Source organism: Trachypithecus francoisi, unplaced genomic scaffold, assembly GCF_009764315.1.
Source record: "Trachypithecus francoisi isolate TF-2019V2 unplaced genomic scaffold, Tfra_2.0 Lachesis_group14, whole genome shotgun sequence".
Lineage (NCBI taxonomy): Eukaryota > Metazoa > Chordata > Mammalia > Primates > Cercopithecidae > Trachypithecus > Trachypithecus francoisi.
In genome coordinates, this window is record NW_022681459.1 from 59650164 (window position 1) to 59667250 (window position 17087).

Here is a 17087-nt window from a genome sequence, read left to right on the forward strand (position 1 = left end):
ACTAAAAATACAAAATTAGCCAGGCATGGTGGCACGCGCCTATATTTCCAGGTACTGGGGAGGCTGAAGCAGGAGAATTGCTTGAACCCAGGAAGTGGAGGTTGTAGTGAGCTGAGCACACCATTGCACTCCAGCCTGGGTGACAGAGCAAGACTCCATCTCAAAATAGTAATAATAATAATAATAATAATAAATTAATTAAAAAAGAAACCAAGGCCCAGAGAAGGGAAGTGGCTCTCTCAAGGCCAGAGCCAGTGACAGCAGAGCAGGACTGGACACGGGACCTGGCTGGCGCCACTAGGGGCCCACCCACAGCTGCTGGCTCGGTCCCTGGGGCCCTGCCCTACTGGCACTGGGCCCAGTAGCTTGTGTCCCTACCAGCCAGGTGCTCTGTTCAGGGACACCTCGTGTGGGCCTTTTCCATTTCCTGTGTCTCCAGGTGCAGGAATGGCCTGATGCAGGTCTTGTAGGCATTTGCCATGTTGAGGGTGAGTGGGAGGGACTGAGTGACGAATCTCTGTGTGACCTCGTGACAATCTGCCATCCTTTCCCCTGGTGGGATCTGTGAGAGGAGGAAGATGAGAGCCACTCTTCCCTGGCCCTGACTCCTTTCTCCCTACAGAAGCAGATGCGGGGTCCAGGGATGGACCCCACCAGGAAGTGCCCAGATCCAAGATCTGCCAGCAGCCCCAAGCAGCCTCCTTCAGAATCCGTCTACACAGTGAGTCCCGGCGCCCCGCTCCCTCCACTTCTCTCAGGCCTGAGGCAGGGTCTGTCTTGTACCAGGGTCTGTCTGGCTCAGTCTTGTACCAGCTGTGTGACCTCTCCTAGCCTCAAGTTCCTCATCTGTAAAACGGGGACAATTCTCACCTCATGGAATTTCTATGAAGCTGAAAAGAGATGACATGTGCGGCCCCTGGAAGGCATACGAATGTCAGGTGCCCCCCATACCCTGTTCCCCTCCTTGGCACAGCCCCTCATTCTGGGACAAGGGGTAGTGAGGGCACAGGTTGGTGAGGAATGAAGGAAACTCCTTCATCTGACCAAACAGCCATTACCACTTCCTCCTGTTTTTATTGCACAAACAACAAAAAATCACAAAAAGAGGAAGAGGTCAGGCACCATCCCACGCCCTTAACACATCAGTGATTTTTAATTATTTGCTCTCCCTCCCCTCCTAGCACATGCAGACATTGTCTTACATGGTCACAGTCACAGCAGAGGCATGCGTTGGGACCCTGTTTGTTCCACTTTCTGCTGTGTCATAGGCATTTTCCAAAACAATCTTCCGGGAGATGTGGGTGCATCTTCAGGAAGTGGACGGTAGGTGCAGCGTAGGGGCTGAGGAGGCCAGGCCGTCCCAGCCCGGCCAACCAGCCAGCATGCAGCCCTCTGCCCAGTGGCTGGGGCCTGGGAGGGCTGGGAACACTCTTTTTGCTATGTTCCTTTCAACTCCACACGCAACATATGCTCCAAGTAGAGCAAGTGAAGAACAAATGCCACCCAGTGCCAGCTGGGGTCCCCATCCCGTGAGATCTGGCACCACCAGGTGGGCTTCCCACTCCACGCCTGGAAGGCACACAGCCCTTCTGGGGCCCTGCAGGTTCCCCAGGTGCACGGTCCCCAGGTGCACGCTCCCCAGGTGCACGCTCCCCAGGTGCACGCTCCCTGGTTGTGGTGGCACTTGGATTCTGCTCGTACGTGCTGCCATTTCTGTTCCCACAACATCGACTCACTCTAATAACGCCACAAAATGCCACACAGAGGACGTCCAGGATATGGCCTTGTCTGCTGAGGATGGGGCAGGTGGCAGCGAGGCCAAGGAAATGTCCCTGTGGGGCAGTGCCAACAGTCCCAAGTGAAATGTGACGGTTCTCAAAGGGCTTTCAGCTTCCCCGTCCCGGGGAGTTTCCGTCAGCCACGGCTTTGCATGCGGCCGGAGACTTCCTCATACTCTCTCCTGTCTCCCAGCATCTCACAGTGATATTTTCCCTACCAGGGATTCTGGTGTCAACTGTTAGATGAAAATATTTCTCTCTCTCCCTCTCACTCTCACTTTCCCTCTCCCCCAACATACACATATGTGAGATATATATATATATATTATATATATATATATAGAAAATAACCAGCATCCTAATCCCATCTTCTTCCAGGATAAATACTAGGAACATTGACTAATATATTTTCCAGTATTTTTTCTATAAATACATACAAAGAAACCCAGACACATTCACACATACTTCTTTTTTAATTGGAGTAATGCAGCTATTTTTTTCATGAACATCTCATGAACATCTTTCCACACGAATAAATATCCTTCTGTGAGATTATTTTTAATGGAAGAGCTCTTTTGAGCAGAGCTTCTTTTTTGCCTGGGTTTCAAAGTCTCTAGGACTCAGGCCGACTTCTCTGGAGTGAGGTGAAGAGACCTAACTGCCTGCAGGGTTGCAAGGCAGCTTGGAGAGTAGAGGTCATAGAACTTTGCTAAGCCCTTGACATAAGGGTCTACCAGCTGAGATTGGGCCTGGGCGGAGAAGAGTGACAGTCACAACAATGATGATGATATCAAGAGCCATTGTTGTGTGCCTACTATGTGCCAGGGATCATGGCAGGACTTTACACCTGTTATATTTTATCAATCCTCTTGATAAGGTTTTAGGGTAAAGGTGTTGTCCCCATTTTCACTTTCTTTACTTTTATTTTCTTTCTTTCTTTCTTTCTTTTTTTCTTTTTTTTGAGGCAGAGTCTCGCTGCATCGCCCAGGCTGGAGTACAGTGGCATCATCTCGGTTCACTGCAAGCTCTGCCTCCCGGGTTCACACCAATCTCCTGCCTCAGCCTCCCAAGTAGCTGAGACTACAGTCTTCAGCCACCATGCCTGGCTAATTTTTTTTGTATTTTTAGTAGAGACAGGGTTTCACCATGTTAGCCAGGATGGTCTCGATCTCCTGACCTTGTGATCCACCCGCCTTTGCTGGGATTACAGGCGTGAGCCATCCTTTGGATTTTCTACGAACCTAGTCATGTCATCTATGAATAATGCAAGTTTTACTTTTACCTTTCCGATCCTCATTATTTTATTTTATTATTATTTTTATTTATTATTATTATTTTTTTAGACAGAGTCTTGCTCTTGTTGCCCAGGCTGGAGTGCAATGGTGCAATCTCAGCTCACTGTAACCTCTGTCTCCCCTGTTCAAGTGATTCTCCTGCCTCAGCCTCCTGAGTAGCTGGGATTACAGGTGACCACCACCATACCCAGCTAAATTTTTTGTATTTTTAGTAGAGATGGGGTTTCGCCATGTTGGCCAGACTGGTCTCGAACTCCTGACTTCAGGTGTTCGAGCCACCCACCTTGGCTTCCCAAACTGCTGGCATTACAGGCGTGAGACATCACGCCTGGCCTGTTTTATTTATTTATTTATTTTTTGAGACAGGGTCTTTCTCTGTCACTCAGGCTGGAGCGCAGTGGTGTGATCTCGGCTTACTGCAACCTCCACCTCCCGGGCTCCAGTGATCTTCCCACCTCAGCCTCCCAGGTGGCTGGGACTATGGGTGTAAGACACCGCACTCGGCTAATTTATAAATTTTTCGTAGAGAAGATGTCTCACTATATTGCCCTGGATGGTTTTGAGTTCCTGGGCTCAAGTGATCCTCCCACCTCTCAAAGTGCTGGGATTACGGGCATGAGTCACCGCACCCGGCCCAATCCTGATACCTTATTTTTTTTTTCACTTTATTGCACTGCCTGAGGTCTCTGATATAACCATGGTGAATAGAGGTGATGATAGCAGGCATCCTTGTCTTGTTTGCCAGTCTCCGGGGAAGGTTTTTTGTAAATATATTCTTCCTTCTTTGGGCGGATACTTAAATAATGTCCTATCTTTCTTCTTTTCTAATTTCTGCACTTACAGCATGAATTTCCCTTTAATAGGGCTTTAGCTGCATCCCACAAATTTTGATGTCATATTTTCATCATCTTTCAGTTTAAAATTTCCATTGAGAATTCTTCTTTGCCTCACTGGTTACTTAAATGTGATTTGCTTAATGTGATGTGGTGGCACACACCTATAATCCCAGCTACCCGGGAGGCTGAGGTGGGAGGATTGCTTGAGCCCAGGAGTTTGAGACCAGTCTTGGCAACATAGCAAGACCCCATTAAAAAATTATTTTAAATTAATAAGGATATGGAAGGCCGAGCGCAGTGGCTCACGCCTGTAATCCCAGCACTTTGGGAGGCCAAGGAGGGTGGATCACCTGAGGTCGGGAGTTCAAGACCAGCCTGACCAACATGGAGAAGCCCCATCTCTACTAAAAATACAAAATAATTAGCTGGGCATGGTGGCGCATGCCTTTAATCCCAGCTACTCGGGAGGTTGAGGCAGGATAATGCTTGAACCCGGGAGGCGGAGGTTGTGATGAAGCAAGATCGCGCCACTGCACTCCAGCCTGGACAACAAGAGCGAAACTCTGTCTCAAAAAATAAATACATAAATAAAAATAAGGATATGGAATATTTTATCAACATGATCAACAAACTTGAACTAATTCACATATATAGAATACTCATTCAACCAGGCATGGTACATGTTATTTTCAAGTGCACACAGAATATAAACTGAGCCATAAAGCAAGTCTCAAAAAATTCAAAAGGATTAAAAGCCACACAGAATGTACTCTCTGATCACCGTGGAATTAGGTAAAAATAAAAAACACCACATAGCCATAATATAATTAGACGTTCAAAACTGTTGAATGAGCACTCTCATTCATTAAGGATTAATAATTGATCCTTACTAATTAAACTTTTTTTTTTGGCTGGGTGCAGTGGCTCAGGCCTGTAATCCTAGCACTTTGGGAAGCTGAGGCGGGCAGATCTTTTGAGGTCAGGAGTTCAAGATTAGCCTGGCCAACATGTTGAAACCCCATCTCTACTAAAAATACAAAAACTAGCCAGGCGTGGTAGCGCGCACCTGTAATCCCAGCTACTCAGGAGGCTGAGGCAAGAGAATCACTTGAACCTGGAAGGCAGAGGTTGCAGTGAGCTGAGATCGTGCCTTTGCACTCTAGCCTGGGCGACAAGAGCGAGACTCTGTCTTAAAAAAAAAAAAAAAAAAAAAAAAAATCTGAGTTTGGTTTGAGAGAGATGCTGTTTAGATATTCAAGTGGGGTTGACTCTGGTGTTCAGAGGAGATGTCTGGGCTGGAAATATAAACTTGGGAGTTGTCAGGATATAGATGGTCTTCAGAACCTTGTGGCTAAATGAGATCACCCAGCGAAGGGAGTGAAGAAGAAAAAGGGTCCCAAGATGGGCTCCAACCTTTACTCCAATTTTTTTTTTTTTTTTTGAGACGGAGTCTGGCTCTGTCGCCCAGGCTGGAGTGCAGTGGCCGGATCTCAGCTCACTGCAAGCTCCGCCTCCTGGGTTTACACCATTCTCCTGCCTCAGCCTCCAGAGTAGCTGGGACTACAGGCGCCCGCCACCTTGCCCGGCTAATTTTTTGTATATTTAGTAGAGACGGGGTTTCACCGTGTAGGCCAGGATGGGCTCCATCTCCTGACCTCGTGATCCGCCCGTCACGGCCTCCCAAAGTGCTGGGATTACAGGCTTGAGCCACCGCGTCCGGCCTTTACTCCAATCTTTACAGTTCAGGGTTCCACTGGTTCTGGAAGAGGAACAAATGAAAGGGACTGAGGAGGTGTGGTGGTGAGGCAGGGGAGGATCAGGAGAGTGTGGAATGTTCTGGAAGGAAGTGAAGAAAGTGTGTTGAGGAGGAGGGAAAGCTCAAGGGTGTCGATGCTGCTGATTCATCAGGGAAGGTGAGGGCCGAGAACCATCCACTGGTTTAACAATGTGGAGTCAATGGTGACCCTGAGAAGGAAGGTTCTGGCGAAGAGGAGGGCTGCAAGCCTATAGAGAGAAACAGAAAGGAGAGGGAGAGGGGCTGAAGGTGAGAGGGCCCTGTCAACGCTGGAGGAACTCTGTTCTAAGGTGCTGTGGAGAAAGGGCAGGGAGCTGGAGGGGGATGCGGGCTCAGGGAATTTCGGATGGAAGAAATCATAGCATGTTTGCAAGCTGTAAGCCAGTATTGTACTGTTCACCCTATTTTGCAGATTATGGAACTAAGACTCAGAAAGTGTAAGTAGCAGACCCAGTAAGCAAAAGGACAAGGCTCAGATGGGGGTTTTGGTGGGTCTGTCTGACCCACCCCGAATTCATGCTTTTAATATGTCAAGTTTTTTCTTTTATTTATTTATTTATTTTATTTATTTATTTTTTTGAGACGGAGTCTCGCTCTATCGCCCAGGCTGGAGTGCAGTGGCCGGATCTCAGCTCACTGCAAGCTCCGCCTCCCGGGTTTACGCCATTCTCTTGCCTCAGCCTCCTGAGTAGCTGGGACTACAGGCGCCCGCCACCTCGCCTGGCTAGTTTTTTGTATTTTTTAGTAGAGACGGGGTTTCACGGTGTTAGCCAGGTTGGTCTCGATCTCCTGACCTTGTGATCCACCCATCTCGGCCTCCCAAAGTGCTGGGATTACAGGCTTGAGCCACCGCGCCCGGCCTTTTCTTTTATTTTTAAATTCATTTTATTTATTTTTATTTATTTTGAGACAGAGTCTCGCTCTGTCACCCAGGCTGAAGTGCAGTGGCATGATCTCGGCTCACTGAACTTCTGTCTGCCGGGTTCAAGTGATTCTCCTGCCTCAGGCTCCCAAGTAGCTGATACTGCAGGCGTGCACCCCCACGCCTGGCTAATTTTTGTATTTTTAGTAGAGACGGGGTTTCGTCATATTGGCCAGGTTGAACTCGTGACCTCAGGTGAGATTCGCCCACCTCGGCCTCCCAAAGAATAGGTCAAGTTTTTTAAAAAACAAATTGAAGGCCGGGCGCGGTGGCTCAAGCCTGTAATCCCAGCACTTTGGGAGGCCGAGGCGGCGGATCACAAGGTCAGGAGATCGAGACCATGGTGAAACCCCGTCTCTACCAAAAATACAAAAAATTAGCCGGGCGCGGTGGCGGGCGCCTGTAGTCCCAGCTACTCAGGAGGCTGAGGCAGGAGAATGGTGTGAACCCGGGAGGCGGAGCTTGCAGTGAGCCGAGATCGCGCCACTGCACTCCAGCCTGGGCGACAGAGCGAGACTCTGCCTCAAAAAAAAAAAAAAAAAAAAAAAAAAAAAAACAAATTGAAGTAGTACAGCTTTTTTTTTTTCCATGTCATAATATGCCATGAGTACTCTTCCACATGAATAAAAAGCAAGAACTGACATAATTAAAAGGAGAATAGACAAATCCACAATCATACTGGCAGATTTTAACTAACTTCTGTTAAAATTGAGAAAACAGACCAAAAAAATCAGTAAGGACCAGATGTGGTGGTATGCACCTATAATCCCAGCTAATCGGGAGGTTGTGGTAGAAAGAGCACTTGAACCCAGGAGTTCAAGACCAGCTGGGCCACATAGTGAGACCTCATGAAAAACATTATTTATTTATTTATTTATTTCATTTATTTATTTATTTATTTATTTTGAGACAGAGTCTTGCTCTGTTGCCCAGGCTGGAGTGCAGTGGCACAATCTTGGCTCACTGCAACCTCCACCTCCTGGGTTCAAGCGATTCTCCTGCCTCAGCCTCCCAAGTAGCTGGGACTACAGGCGTCCACCACCACACCCAGCCAATTTTTGTATTTTTAGTAGAGACGGGGTTTCGTCATATTGGCCAGGTTGAACTCGTGACCTCAGGTGAGATTCGCCCACCTCGGCCTCCCAAAGAATAGGTCAAGTTTTTTAAAAAACAAATTGAAGGCCGGGCGCGGTGGCTCAAGCCTGTAATCCCAGCACTTTGGGAGGCCGAGGCGGGCGGATCACAAGGTCAGGAGATCGAGACCATGGTGAAACCCCGTCTCTACCAAAAATACAAAAAATTAGCCGGGCGCGGTGGCGGGCGCCTGTAGTCCCAGCTACTCAGGAGGCTGAGGCAGGAGAATGGTGTGACCCGGGAGGCGGAGCTTGCAGTGAGCCGAGATCGCGCCACTGCACTCCAGCCTGGGCGACAGAGCGAGACTCTGCCTCAAAAAAAAAAAAAAAAAAAAAAAAAAAAAAAACAAATTGAAGTAGTACAGCTTTTTTTTTTTCCATGTCATAATATGCCATGAGTACTCTTCCACATGAATAAAAAGCAAGAACTGACATAATTAAAAGGAGAAATAGACAAATCCACAATCATACTGGCAGATTTTAACTAACTTCTGTTAAAAATTGAGAAAACAGACCAAAAAAATCAGTAAGGACCAGATGTGGTGGTATGCACCTATAATCCCAGCTAATCGGGAGGTTGTGGTAGAAAGAGCACTTGAACCCAGGAGTTCAAGACCAGCTGGGCCACATAGTGAGACCTCATGAAAAACATTATTTATTTATTTATTTATTTCATTTATTTATTTATTTATTTATTTTGAGACAGAGTCTTGCTCTGTTGCCCAGGCTGGAGTGCAGTGGCACAATCTTGGCTCACTGCAACCTCCACCTCCTGGGTTCAAGCGATTCTCCTGCCTCAGCCTCCCAAGTAGCTGGGACTACAGGCGTCCACCACCACACCCAGCCAATTTTTGTATTTTTAGTAAAGACGGGGTTTCACCATGTTGGCCGGGCTGGTCTCGAACTCCTGACCTCAGGTGATCTGCCCTCCTCAGCCTCCCAAAGTGCTGGGGATTACAGGCGTGAGCCACCACGCCCGGCCCGCTCCCTTGTTCTTTCAGCTTTCTGCCCTAATGGGACCTTTCGGTGCAGCCTTTTCCTGACTTCCCTTTCAAAATTGCAACCTCCCCTCTTTCCTGTCCCATCCCAACCTCCCTATCTTCCTCCTCTGAGTCTCTCCAGTACCTTCATGGCCACCTTTTACTGTGATTATTGTCAATCTGGAGCCTCCTGGCGCCCAGCACACAGTAGGTGCTCAGGGGTCACCTCTTATATGATGGGCAGAAGCCTGTTCTTACCTCCCACGGTGTCCGGGGCTCCACAGGGTCCAGCACAGGGAAGGGGAGACAGTAGCAAATGTGAGGCATCAGGATGTGATCTGTATCCTCCTTCAGCAGCAGTACTCAGACCCCCCACCCGCCTGGTGACTCTGTCCCAGCCCAGCCTGGCCCAGCATCCTTGATCTTGCTGTCAGCCTCCAGTCCCTCCTGCTCCTGTTCCTGCTCCGAGCTGCCCCCGGAGGGACCTTTCTGACACACGACTCTGATGCCTGGTGAGGAAGGCCTTTAGGGGCTCCCCATTGTCAGTGCCTGGTCTAGAGCTGAATTGCTTCTCCATGGAGTGTGCTCCTTCCCGAACAACACCCCCAGATCTCACCCATCACCCCCAATGTCCAGGACTCTCAGACTAGGTCTAGGTCCAGGGACGCTAACTTCAGCTCTAGCCTCAGCCTGCTCGGAGGAAGGCCTCGGCATTGACTTCACGCCTCTGCCATTTGGATGGCCACTGGGGTCGGCACCATTGCCCACTGGGCAGCAGGAGGCAAAGGGCCTGGAGGGCCTGGATCCCATACAAACAGCCACAGCCCAGCCCAGCCCCCAGCCCCCACACCCAACCTAGCCCAGCCCAGCCCAGCTCCCAGGCCCCAACACCCAGCCCAGCCACAGCCCAGCCCAGCCCCCAGGCCCCAACACCCAGCCCAGCCCAGCCCAGCTTCTAGCCCCCAACCCCCAGCCCAGCCCAGCCCAGCCCCAGCCCCACAAGTGGCCCACTCCAAGGCCTGTGCAATCTCCCAGCAGATATACCTAAGGGAGGGCCAGGAGGGGATGGTTCAGGGGCTCAAAGGGTGTCCTGTTGCCAAGGCTGCACCCTGCATTTCACAGTCTGGTGATGCAGGTCATACCCTGCATATAAATGCACTCCAGCAGTCAGGACTTGTCAAAGGCCTCACTCAGCAGCTGCTAATTGGTGGCCACCTCCACAGCCTCCCTTGCCCTCGGCCCCGCAGCTGCTCCTGCCCTGCCCGCTGCAGCACCGTCCACTTGCCTATTCCCCGACTGCCCCACTGTGTGGGCTGGGGGCCTGCAGCGTCCCAGGGCAGGCTAGTCTTCTCTGGTCCTGCATCGCCTGCCCTCTCTGGGCTCATATGTTCTGGGCAGCCCGGCTGAGCTGGACAGGAGGGAGAGGGAACCCCAGATCTGCTCCCCTGCCGAGACATGGGCAAGGAGGGTGCTCCCCTCCCTTCTCTCTGTGACCAGAATCATCCAGCTCAGAGAGACTGTCAGATCTGTGAGACCTCGAAGGGGTCTGGGCCTGAGTGGGTGGAGGGTTGGGAGCACAGGACCACAGTTCCCATCCTGGGTGCCAGGCCGTGGCTGGTGCTCCGGGCAGGCACGAAGGCTGTACAAGGCAGGGCAGGCCTTGGAAGTTTCTCTCCACTGGAAATGAGGCTTCTTCCTGGGGCAGCCCTGGTCCCTTTCCTACAAGGAAGCAGGTTGGAAGCCCCTCTCCCCAGACCCAGCCTGTTTCTGGCTCAGAGACCCCTTGAACTCATCCCCAGGTCCGCCCCACCATCCCCGTGTCTGATGCCCTTGAAGTGAGGGTCTCCCAAGCGCCAAATGGTTTATTACTTGGATTTTCATGCCCAGCTGCCTCTTGGCGCCTGCCTCCCTCCCTCCTTCCCTCCCGCCTCCCGCCCTCCTCCTGCCTCTGAGCACCACCTGTCTCTCCAGCCTGCCTCAGCAACCCCTGCTTGCCTGTTGCCAGGGAAACCGCCTCCTTGGCAACCAGCCGGCATCCATATGACACGTACACTCAGAAAGGAAAAGCTTCTGCTCTTGCTTAGGCTGTTGGTGAGCTCTGCTCTGAAGCCCAACAGGTTCTGAGGGAGGGACCGGTTTGTGATCCCAGAGAGGGGAGGTGGGCAGGCATCGTGCCTCTCTTGACCATTCAACAGCAGCTTATTAAGCACGTACTACTTCCCTGACTATGTGCGTGGCCCTTTGTGCACAATATCTCATTTAATCATGCATTGAACCTGCAAAATAGATGTGATTATTCCCATCTTACAGACGTGGAAATTGAGGCATGGAGAGGTTAAGACTGTCAGAAGTCAGAGCCGAGATTCGAACCTACTCTTGTCTAACTTTAAAGTCCCGGTTCTTTCTACCATCTTGAGGTCTCTGGCTAGGCCTCTCTTAGCTGGGCCAAGAGTGAGTGGGCCTAGGACACAACCGAGTGATGGGGAAGCCCCCTCACCGTAGTTCATCTGGTGCTGCTCCCTTTGTGCCAGGCACAGCTGTATAATCAGAAACCTAGAGATAGACTAGGCATAGTCCCTGCCCTCAAGGGGTTGCCAGTCTGGTGAGATGCTGATGGGAGTAGGACTCTGACATGACCCAGTGCAGGAGCCATGAGGCCAGGGGCAGGGCCTCCAAGCCCAGCTGAGCTCGACACTCACCCGGGCTTCCTGGGAGGAGGCTTGGGCTTTGGGGGGCCTGTGGTCAGAGAGTGGGTGGCAGGAGCTTAACACCTCCAGGGAGGCGCATATGGGTGATGATGGCAGCCCAGGTGGCCCGGGAGGTGTGGCTGAGGGACATGAAAGGAAATTGACAGGCAAGGGGGATGAGGGGTGTGCTGAGAACCAGAACTGGACTCTGGAATCCCCCAGCAGGGCACACGCTCGATGGCCAGGGAGTGTGACCCCAGTGGGTGCCTGGGTTATCCTTGAATACAGGCTAGGGTGAGGGTTGGGGATAACTGGAGGGTGCGGGCGGGTGGGAGGACCCTCACAGGGGCTGGGGCTTTGAACAGGGGGGTAAAGGCAGAGGTCATGGGGGCGTCCTGTTGGAGCAGTGGCCACAGTTATGCAGGAGGCTGCTGGCTGCAAGGCCCTTAAGACCCTAGGGACAGCAGGAGGAGGCCTGGCCCTTCCTCTTGCCAGCCAGGTGGAAGCCTGGATAGAACCCTCCAGGTGGAACACAAGGCTTTACTGGAGGACCTTAAGGGGGGTTAGGGAGGTGGCTGAGAACCTGTACAGGCAGGGAAGGGGAAGGTGATTCTGGGAAAGGGGGTGGCAGGTGAAAAGATGTGGCTGGGCTTTGCCCTCGCCTGGGGTCCCACGGTGGGGTGTGTAACAGGCAGGGGGCTGGCTGCTGGGGCTGGGGACTGCCCCTCTGCACACTTGCCCCTGATCTTGGCACCCCGTCTCCTGCAGGCTCTGCAGCGCCGCGAGACCGAGGTCTATGCCTGCATCAAGAGTGAGGATGGCCGCCCACCCACCGCCAAGCAGAGCCCCCTCTCCCAGGTACGCAGGTGCTGGGACCCCACGCCTGGCTTCTCACTCCATCTGACCCTCCCGTCACTGGTGAAGTGGGGGCGGGGGGCAAATGGGACATGGAAGTGAGCCACCTGCTATGGAATCCCAGCCCTCTCTGGGTGGCAGCTGGCCTGCTGGTTAGGAGGACTGGTGGGCCTGAGTTCCTGCTCTGTCCCTTAGCCACTGTGCAGCCCTAGTCGAGATGTCTGACTTCTCTGTGTCTGAATCTCCTTGTGTGCAGACTGAGCAACCTAACAGTACCTACCTCATAGATGTTCAGTGAGGGTAGAATGTTTTTTTGTTTGTTTGTTTGTTTTTTTTTTTTTGAGGCGGAGTCTCGCTCTGTCGCCCGGACTGGAGTGCAGTGGCCAGATCTCAGCTCACTGCAAGCTCCGCCTCCCGGGTTTACGCCATTCTCCTGCCTCAGCCTCCCGAGTAGCTGGGACTACAGGCGCCCGCCACCTCGCCCGGCTCGTTTTTGTATTTTTAGTAGAGATGGGGTTTCACCGTGTTAGCCAGGATGGTCTCGATCTCCTGACCTCGTGATCCGCCCGTCTCGGCCTCCCAAAGTGCTGGGATTACAGGCTTGAGCCACCGCGCCCGGCCGAGGGTAGAATGTTGTACTGAGAGAGCTGCCTGGAAGCTGTGCCCATGCACTGTGAGCTATTGTAACTACCAGTGGGCACAGTGTCCACACTGGCCAATCAGACAGGGGTGTTAGGCTGCCAGCTGCCCCCAGGTTGGTGTTGGCTAGAGTCTGGAGTTAGAGTGTGAGCTAGGAGAAGCTGGGCTGGCCTGGTCAGGGCTCTGTGATTGTCATGATAGGGCCTCAGGCATATTATCCAATCATATTTTCTCTCTCTCTCTTTTTTTTTTGTTTTGAGACAGAGTCTTGCTCTGTCACCCAGGCCGGAGGGCAGTGGCGGGATCTCAGCTAACTGCAACCTCTGCTTCTCGGGTTCAAGCAAGTCTCCTGCCTTAGCCCCCCGAGTAGCTGGGATTACAGGTGCCCAGCACTATACCCAGATAATTTTTTGTGTTTTTAGTACAGACAGGGGTTCACCGTGTTGGCCAGGCTGGTCTCGAACTCCTGACCTTGTGATTCACCTGCCTCAGGCTTCCAAAGTGCTGGGATTAAAGGTGGGATTAACGGGCCCACCACACCAGGCACATACTTTCTCTCTTAAACCTGTTTGCTCATCTGTAAAGTGGATGAGCAATGATTTCCTGCAATACCAACTGCCCCTGAATTCAAACGTGTTCCAAGCTGAATAACATCTGCACCAGGGCTTTCAGCACTGTGAAGTGTGAGGTGTTGTTCAGCCAGAACAGGAGCCCACAGGCCTCTTGGAGCATCCATCAGGGGGTGTGGGCGGCTGGCACTTGGCCTTCTCCGGCCCAGGCCGGCACTGTTTGTTAAATCGCCTATTCTCAAAGCCCTTTCTATACTCAGCCGTCAACTAGACCCTGAGTGAGAGCAGGGCTTCCCCGACCCTGGGATCTCCAGGGATACCTGGGCCATCTCAGGCAGTGCCCACCCTGTGCCAGGCCCCGGGGTGCTGGACAGGAGAACTAGGCATGTCCCTGCACTCTGGGAGCCATAGTCTGCAGGAACAGGTCACTGACCCCATGGACACACAGAGGCATTTGTAGCCCTGTTGTGAGGGGTGGTCTTCTGGGAGGGACCAGCCAGGACAGGGAGGGAGGGGGTCCCTCGGACCCTGCGATGAGCCTGCAGGCAGGATGAGTAGGAGGCAGTCATGGAACAGATGTGTCTTTGGGAGGAGGTGCATCCCACACAGAGGGCAGAAGGCAGAGGGCAGAGCTGTGGGGGAAGCTCTGAGGCTGGAAGGGCAGACCCATGTGGATGGAGGGCAGTGAGCAGGGGTGGGAAGCGTGGTGGGGGAAGAGGCTGGGGAGGTGGGTTTGGAGACAGAGGGCAGGCCCCCCATCAAAGCTACACAGGAAGTAATCTGTTGCCCTCTGGCTAAAACTAAATTAGTGCAAGTGCATTCTTTTCCTACCTAATGGTCATTCTCTCTCTTTCTCTCCCTCCCTCCCTTTCTTCTTTTCTATCCAGGAGAGACTGCATAGCTTCAAAGATGATGGCGAACTTGACCTGGTCTACGAAAATCTCTAGGATGGGCTCCACTGCCCTTAGAGCTTGCTCTGGGTCAGAGGACAGGGCAGCCCCTGCCACCAAAGGACTTGACCTGAGTTGGGAGTAAGGCCGCCAGGGGTACCCCATCATCTCACATTCAAGGCCCTTCCCGCCTTGGCATGCCCCACTGCCCCCATTCTATGCCCCAGCCGCCAAGGCTTTCACATCTTGCGGCCTTTGCCCAGGCTGTTCCTTCTGCCAGGCAGACCCTTCTTCCCTGGCCCAACCAGCAAAGTGCCCCTCAGTCTTCAAGGGCTTTCCTGGATGCCACTCTTGCCCAGAGCCCTGCTCACTGCTCACGCTTACAGAGCAGCATGCTCTCTTGGCACCAGAGAGCTGGCACCCCAGCCAGCAGGGCAGCCTCTGAGCTGAGGGAGGTCCCTGCAAGGGACCCTTAGCAGCGCTGTGTGGGGAGCTGAGGTGTGGAGGAGCTGGGGAGCAGCTATGCAAACCCCTACCTGCCCAGCTGGGCCAGAGGCACGAGGCAGCCAGGCAGGGTGGGAGCAGGGGCTGGCGTGGGAGGTCTGGGGGACAGACAAGGATGATGGACCCCACAGAGGCAAGACTGGGATCAGGGACAGATCTGGAGGCCCAGGACATGGCTGAGAGGTGGTCAGCAGGCTGGGGGCAGAGAGGGCTTGGGTACAAGCCGGTGAGGAAGGAGATTATGGCATGTTTGGGATGAGGGCAGAGGGATGGATGAAGGGAGCAGGGTGCTGGCTAAACAGGAGCTGAATGAATGGCCTGAAGTTCCCCCTCCCGCAAGGGTCCCCACTCCCATTGGTCTGGCCCTGTATGCGCACTGTGTCATCTCCTTGGTCACCCTCTGCTCCAGGCCTGCCCCACTGCAGGACCTCAGCTGTCCCTCCTTCTACCCAACGTGCAGTCCCCCAAAGTCCCTTCTGTCTGGCCTATCCTGTGCCCACCACCTGTGGCTTCATCCAGTCCTCCTGCTCTGTCTTTATCTGCCATAGGCCCCAGCTCTGGCCCCCTGTGGATTGAGGTCCCAAGTGGTCCAACTGTGGGGTTTGGTGCTGGGACCCTCAAGGGCAGCCAGAAGGTCCCTCTGAGGCAGAAGCTCCGGCCCCATGGTGACAGTGGCTCCCTAGTGCCTGGCCCTGAGCCATTTCTGCTGTTCTGAGTGCCCATATCACCCTCACTTCCTCCTCACAGCAGCCCTGCACTGTGGCCAGAAACGCATCCACAGGCAAGCAGTGGCTGGGGTCTGGGTGGTCCCGGGCTGTTAGGCTCTGCTTCCTCCCTCCGCTCCCCCATATCTCCCTGAGTTCTCCCACCTTTGCTCATTTGTGAAATGGGCAGGTCAATCCTCCCATCCCACTGTGTGGGCTGCCCCAACCCCAAATGTGCCCAGGGAGGGTGGGGTACCCAAGGCACAGGCCCTGGCCCTGCCCCCAAGCAGCACTGGGCTGCTGGCTCACAGACGCACCTTTGGTTCTGCAGGTCACGCCCCTCCCTGCAGAGAAGGGAAAGCTGGTGGTAGAGGCTGGGCACAGACTGGCCCAGAAGAAGTCCCTGGGCCTGCTAGGGTGGCACCAGACTTCTCTGGTCCCACAGGACAGTCAGTGACCTCCCAGCTTGGTTCTGGGCCCCCACCTGCAAGCACACACGGCAAGGAGGGCTTTTGCAGGCTCACATAACCGAGTGGCAAGGCCCCTGCTCCCAGAGGCTGGATTTGAATGAACTCCAGGCCTGTTTGGGGAGGTGAAGCTGCCAGGTGTGCACAGGGGTCTCCCAGGCTCCTGGCTCCACCAGCCTGAGGCAGGGGCAAGGGTCAGAGTAATGGGGGACAATGCCGCTCAGGATGCAGTGAGTTCCCCGGGAATACTGAAGCCAGCAAGACCAGGAGAGCGCCACCTCACTGGGCCTGCCTCCCCCACCTCCTGGGCCTCTCTGACCTCAGCTTCTGGACCCTGGATCCTCTGGCTAGGACTCAGCATTTTCCAGTCTTTTTCAGGGGTAGGGAGGGGAGCCTGGGTTGAACTTTACCACCGTGCCCTGGCCCCGGCATCACAAACACGGCCTCCCTGTGGCTGCCCTGACCCCGACAGATCCCGATTAAACCCACACCTGGCTTTGGCCCTCCCCTGCTCCATACCTTGCATGGTTTTTACCTCACTTGGAATAAAATTCCAACTTCTTCCTGTGGCCTAGGAGGTTCTTGGGGCTGACTCATCACCCCTCTGGTGGACATAGACATTGCCAGCGTGGTGGTCGTCTGTGCTTGGTTCAGTGCAAGGCTGGGAGGCAGTGGGTGCTGAAGTCTTCAGTGAGCAAGGAGAGAGGCTAGGAGGAGGAGGAGGAGGAGGAGGAGGGCACAGCGTGGAAGGACGGGACCCTAAAGGGCTTTGACCCAAGGGAGGATGGGGTAAGAATGTTCTGAGATTTCTGTGGGCGACAAAGAGGACTGAGCACCTGTTCCCCAGCTCCCAGCCCCAGGACTGAGAGCCTGCAGAGACAAGCTGGGGCAGGGTGAGGGGTGGCAGGGAACTTCAGAGTGGGAGGTGCATGGGGCAGGCGGGAGGAGGAAGAACCGAGAGGGCATGCATGGAAGCTCCTGGGGTACAGGCTTGCTTTCCGCTATGAATGGGTGGAGGAGGGAAGAGAAGAAA

The 17087-nt window shown here is 53.4% G+C and overlaps 1 protein-coding gene across 3 annotated transcripts in view; it reads left to right on the forward strand.

Annotated features, from left to right (window-relative positions):
* The window catches only part of NFAM1 (NFAT activating protein with ITAM motif 1), a 51687-nt gene extending 35064 nt beyond the window's left edge, over positions 1 to 16623 (forward strand). For 2 of the 3 annotated variants that reach the window (XM_033233749.1, XM_033233751.1), the window contains exons 4-6: positions 623 to 721; positions 12195 to 12284; positions 14377 to 16623. In XM_033233749.1, the coding sequence (XP_033089640.1) occupies positions 623 to 721; positions 12195 to 12284; positions 14377 to 14436 (249 nt within the window). In that variant the 3' untranslated portion in view covers positions 14437 to 16623. The remainder of the gene's footprint in view (positions 1 to 622; positions 722 to 12194; positions 12285 to 14376) is intronic. The other variant, XM_033233750.1, reaches the window with a different exon arrangement.
* Positions 16624 to 17087: the final 464 nt, after the last annotated feature.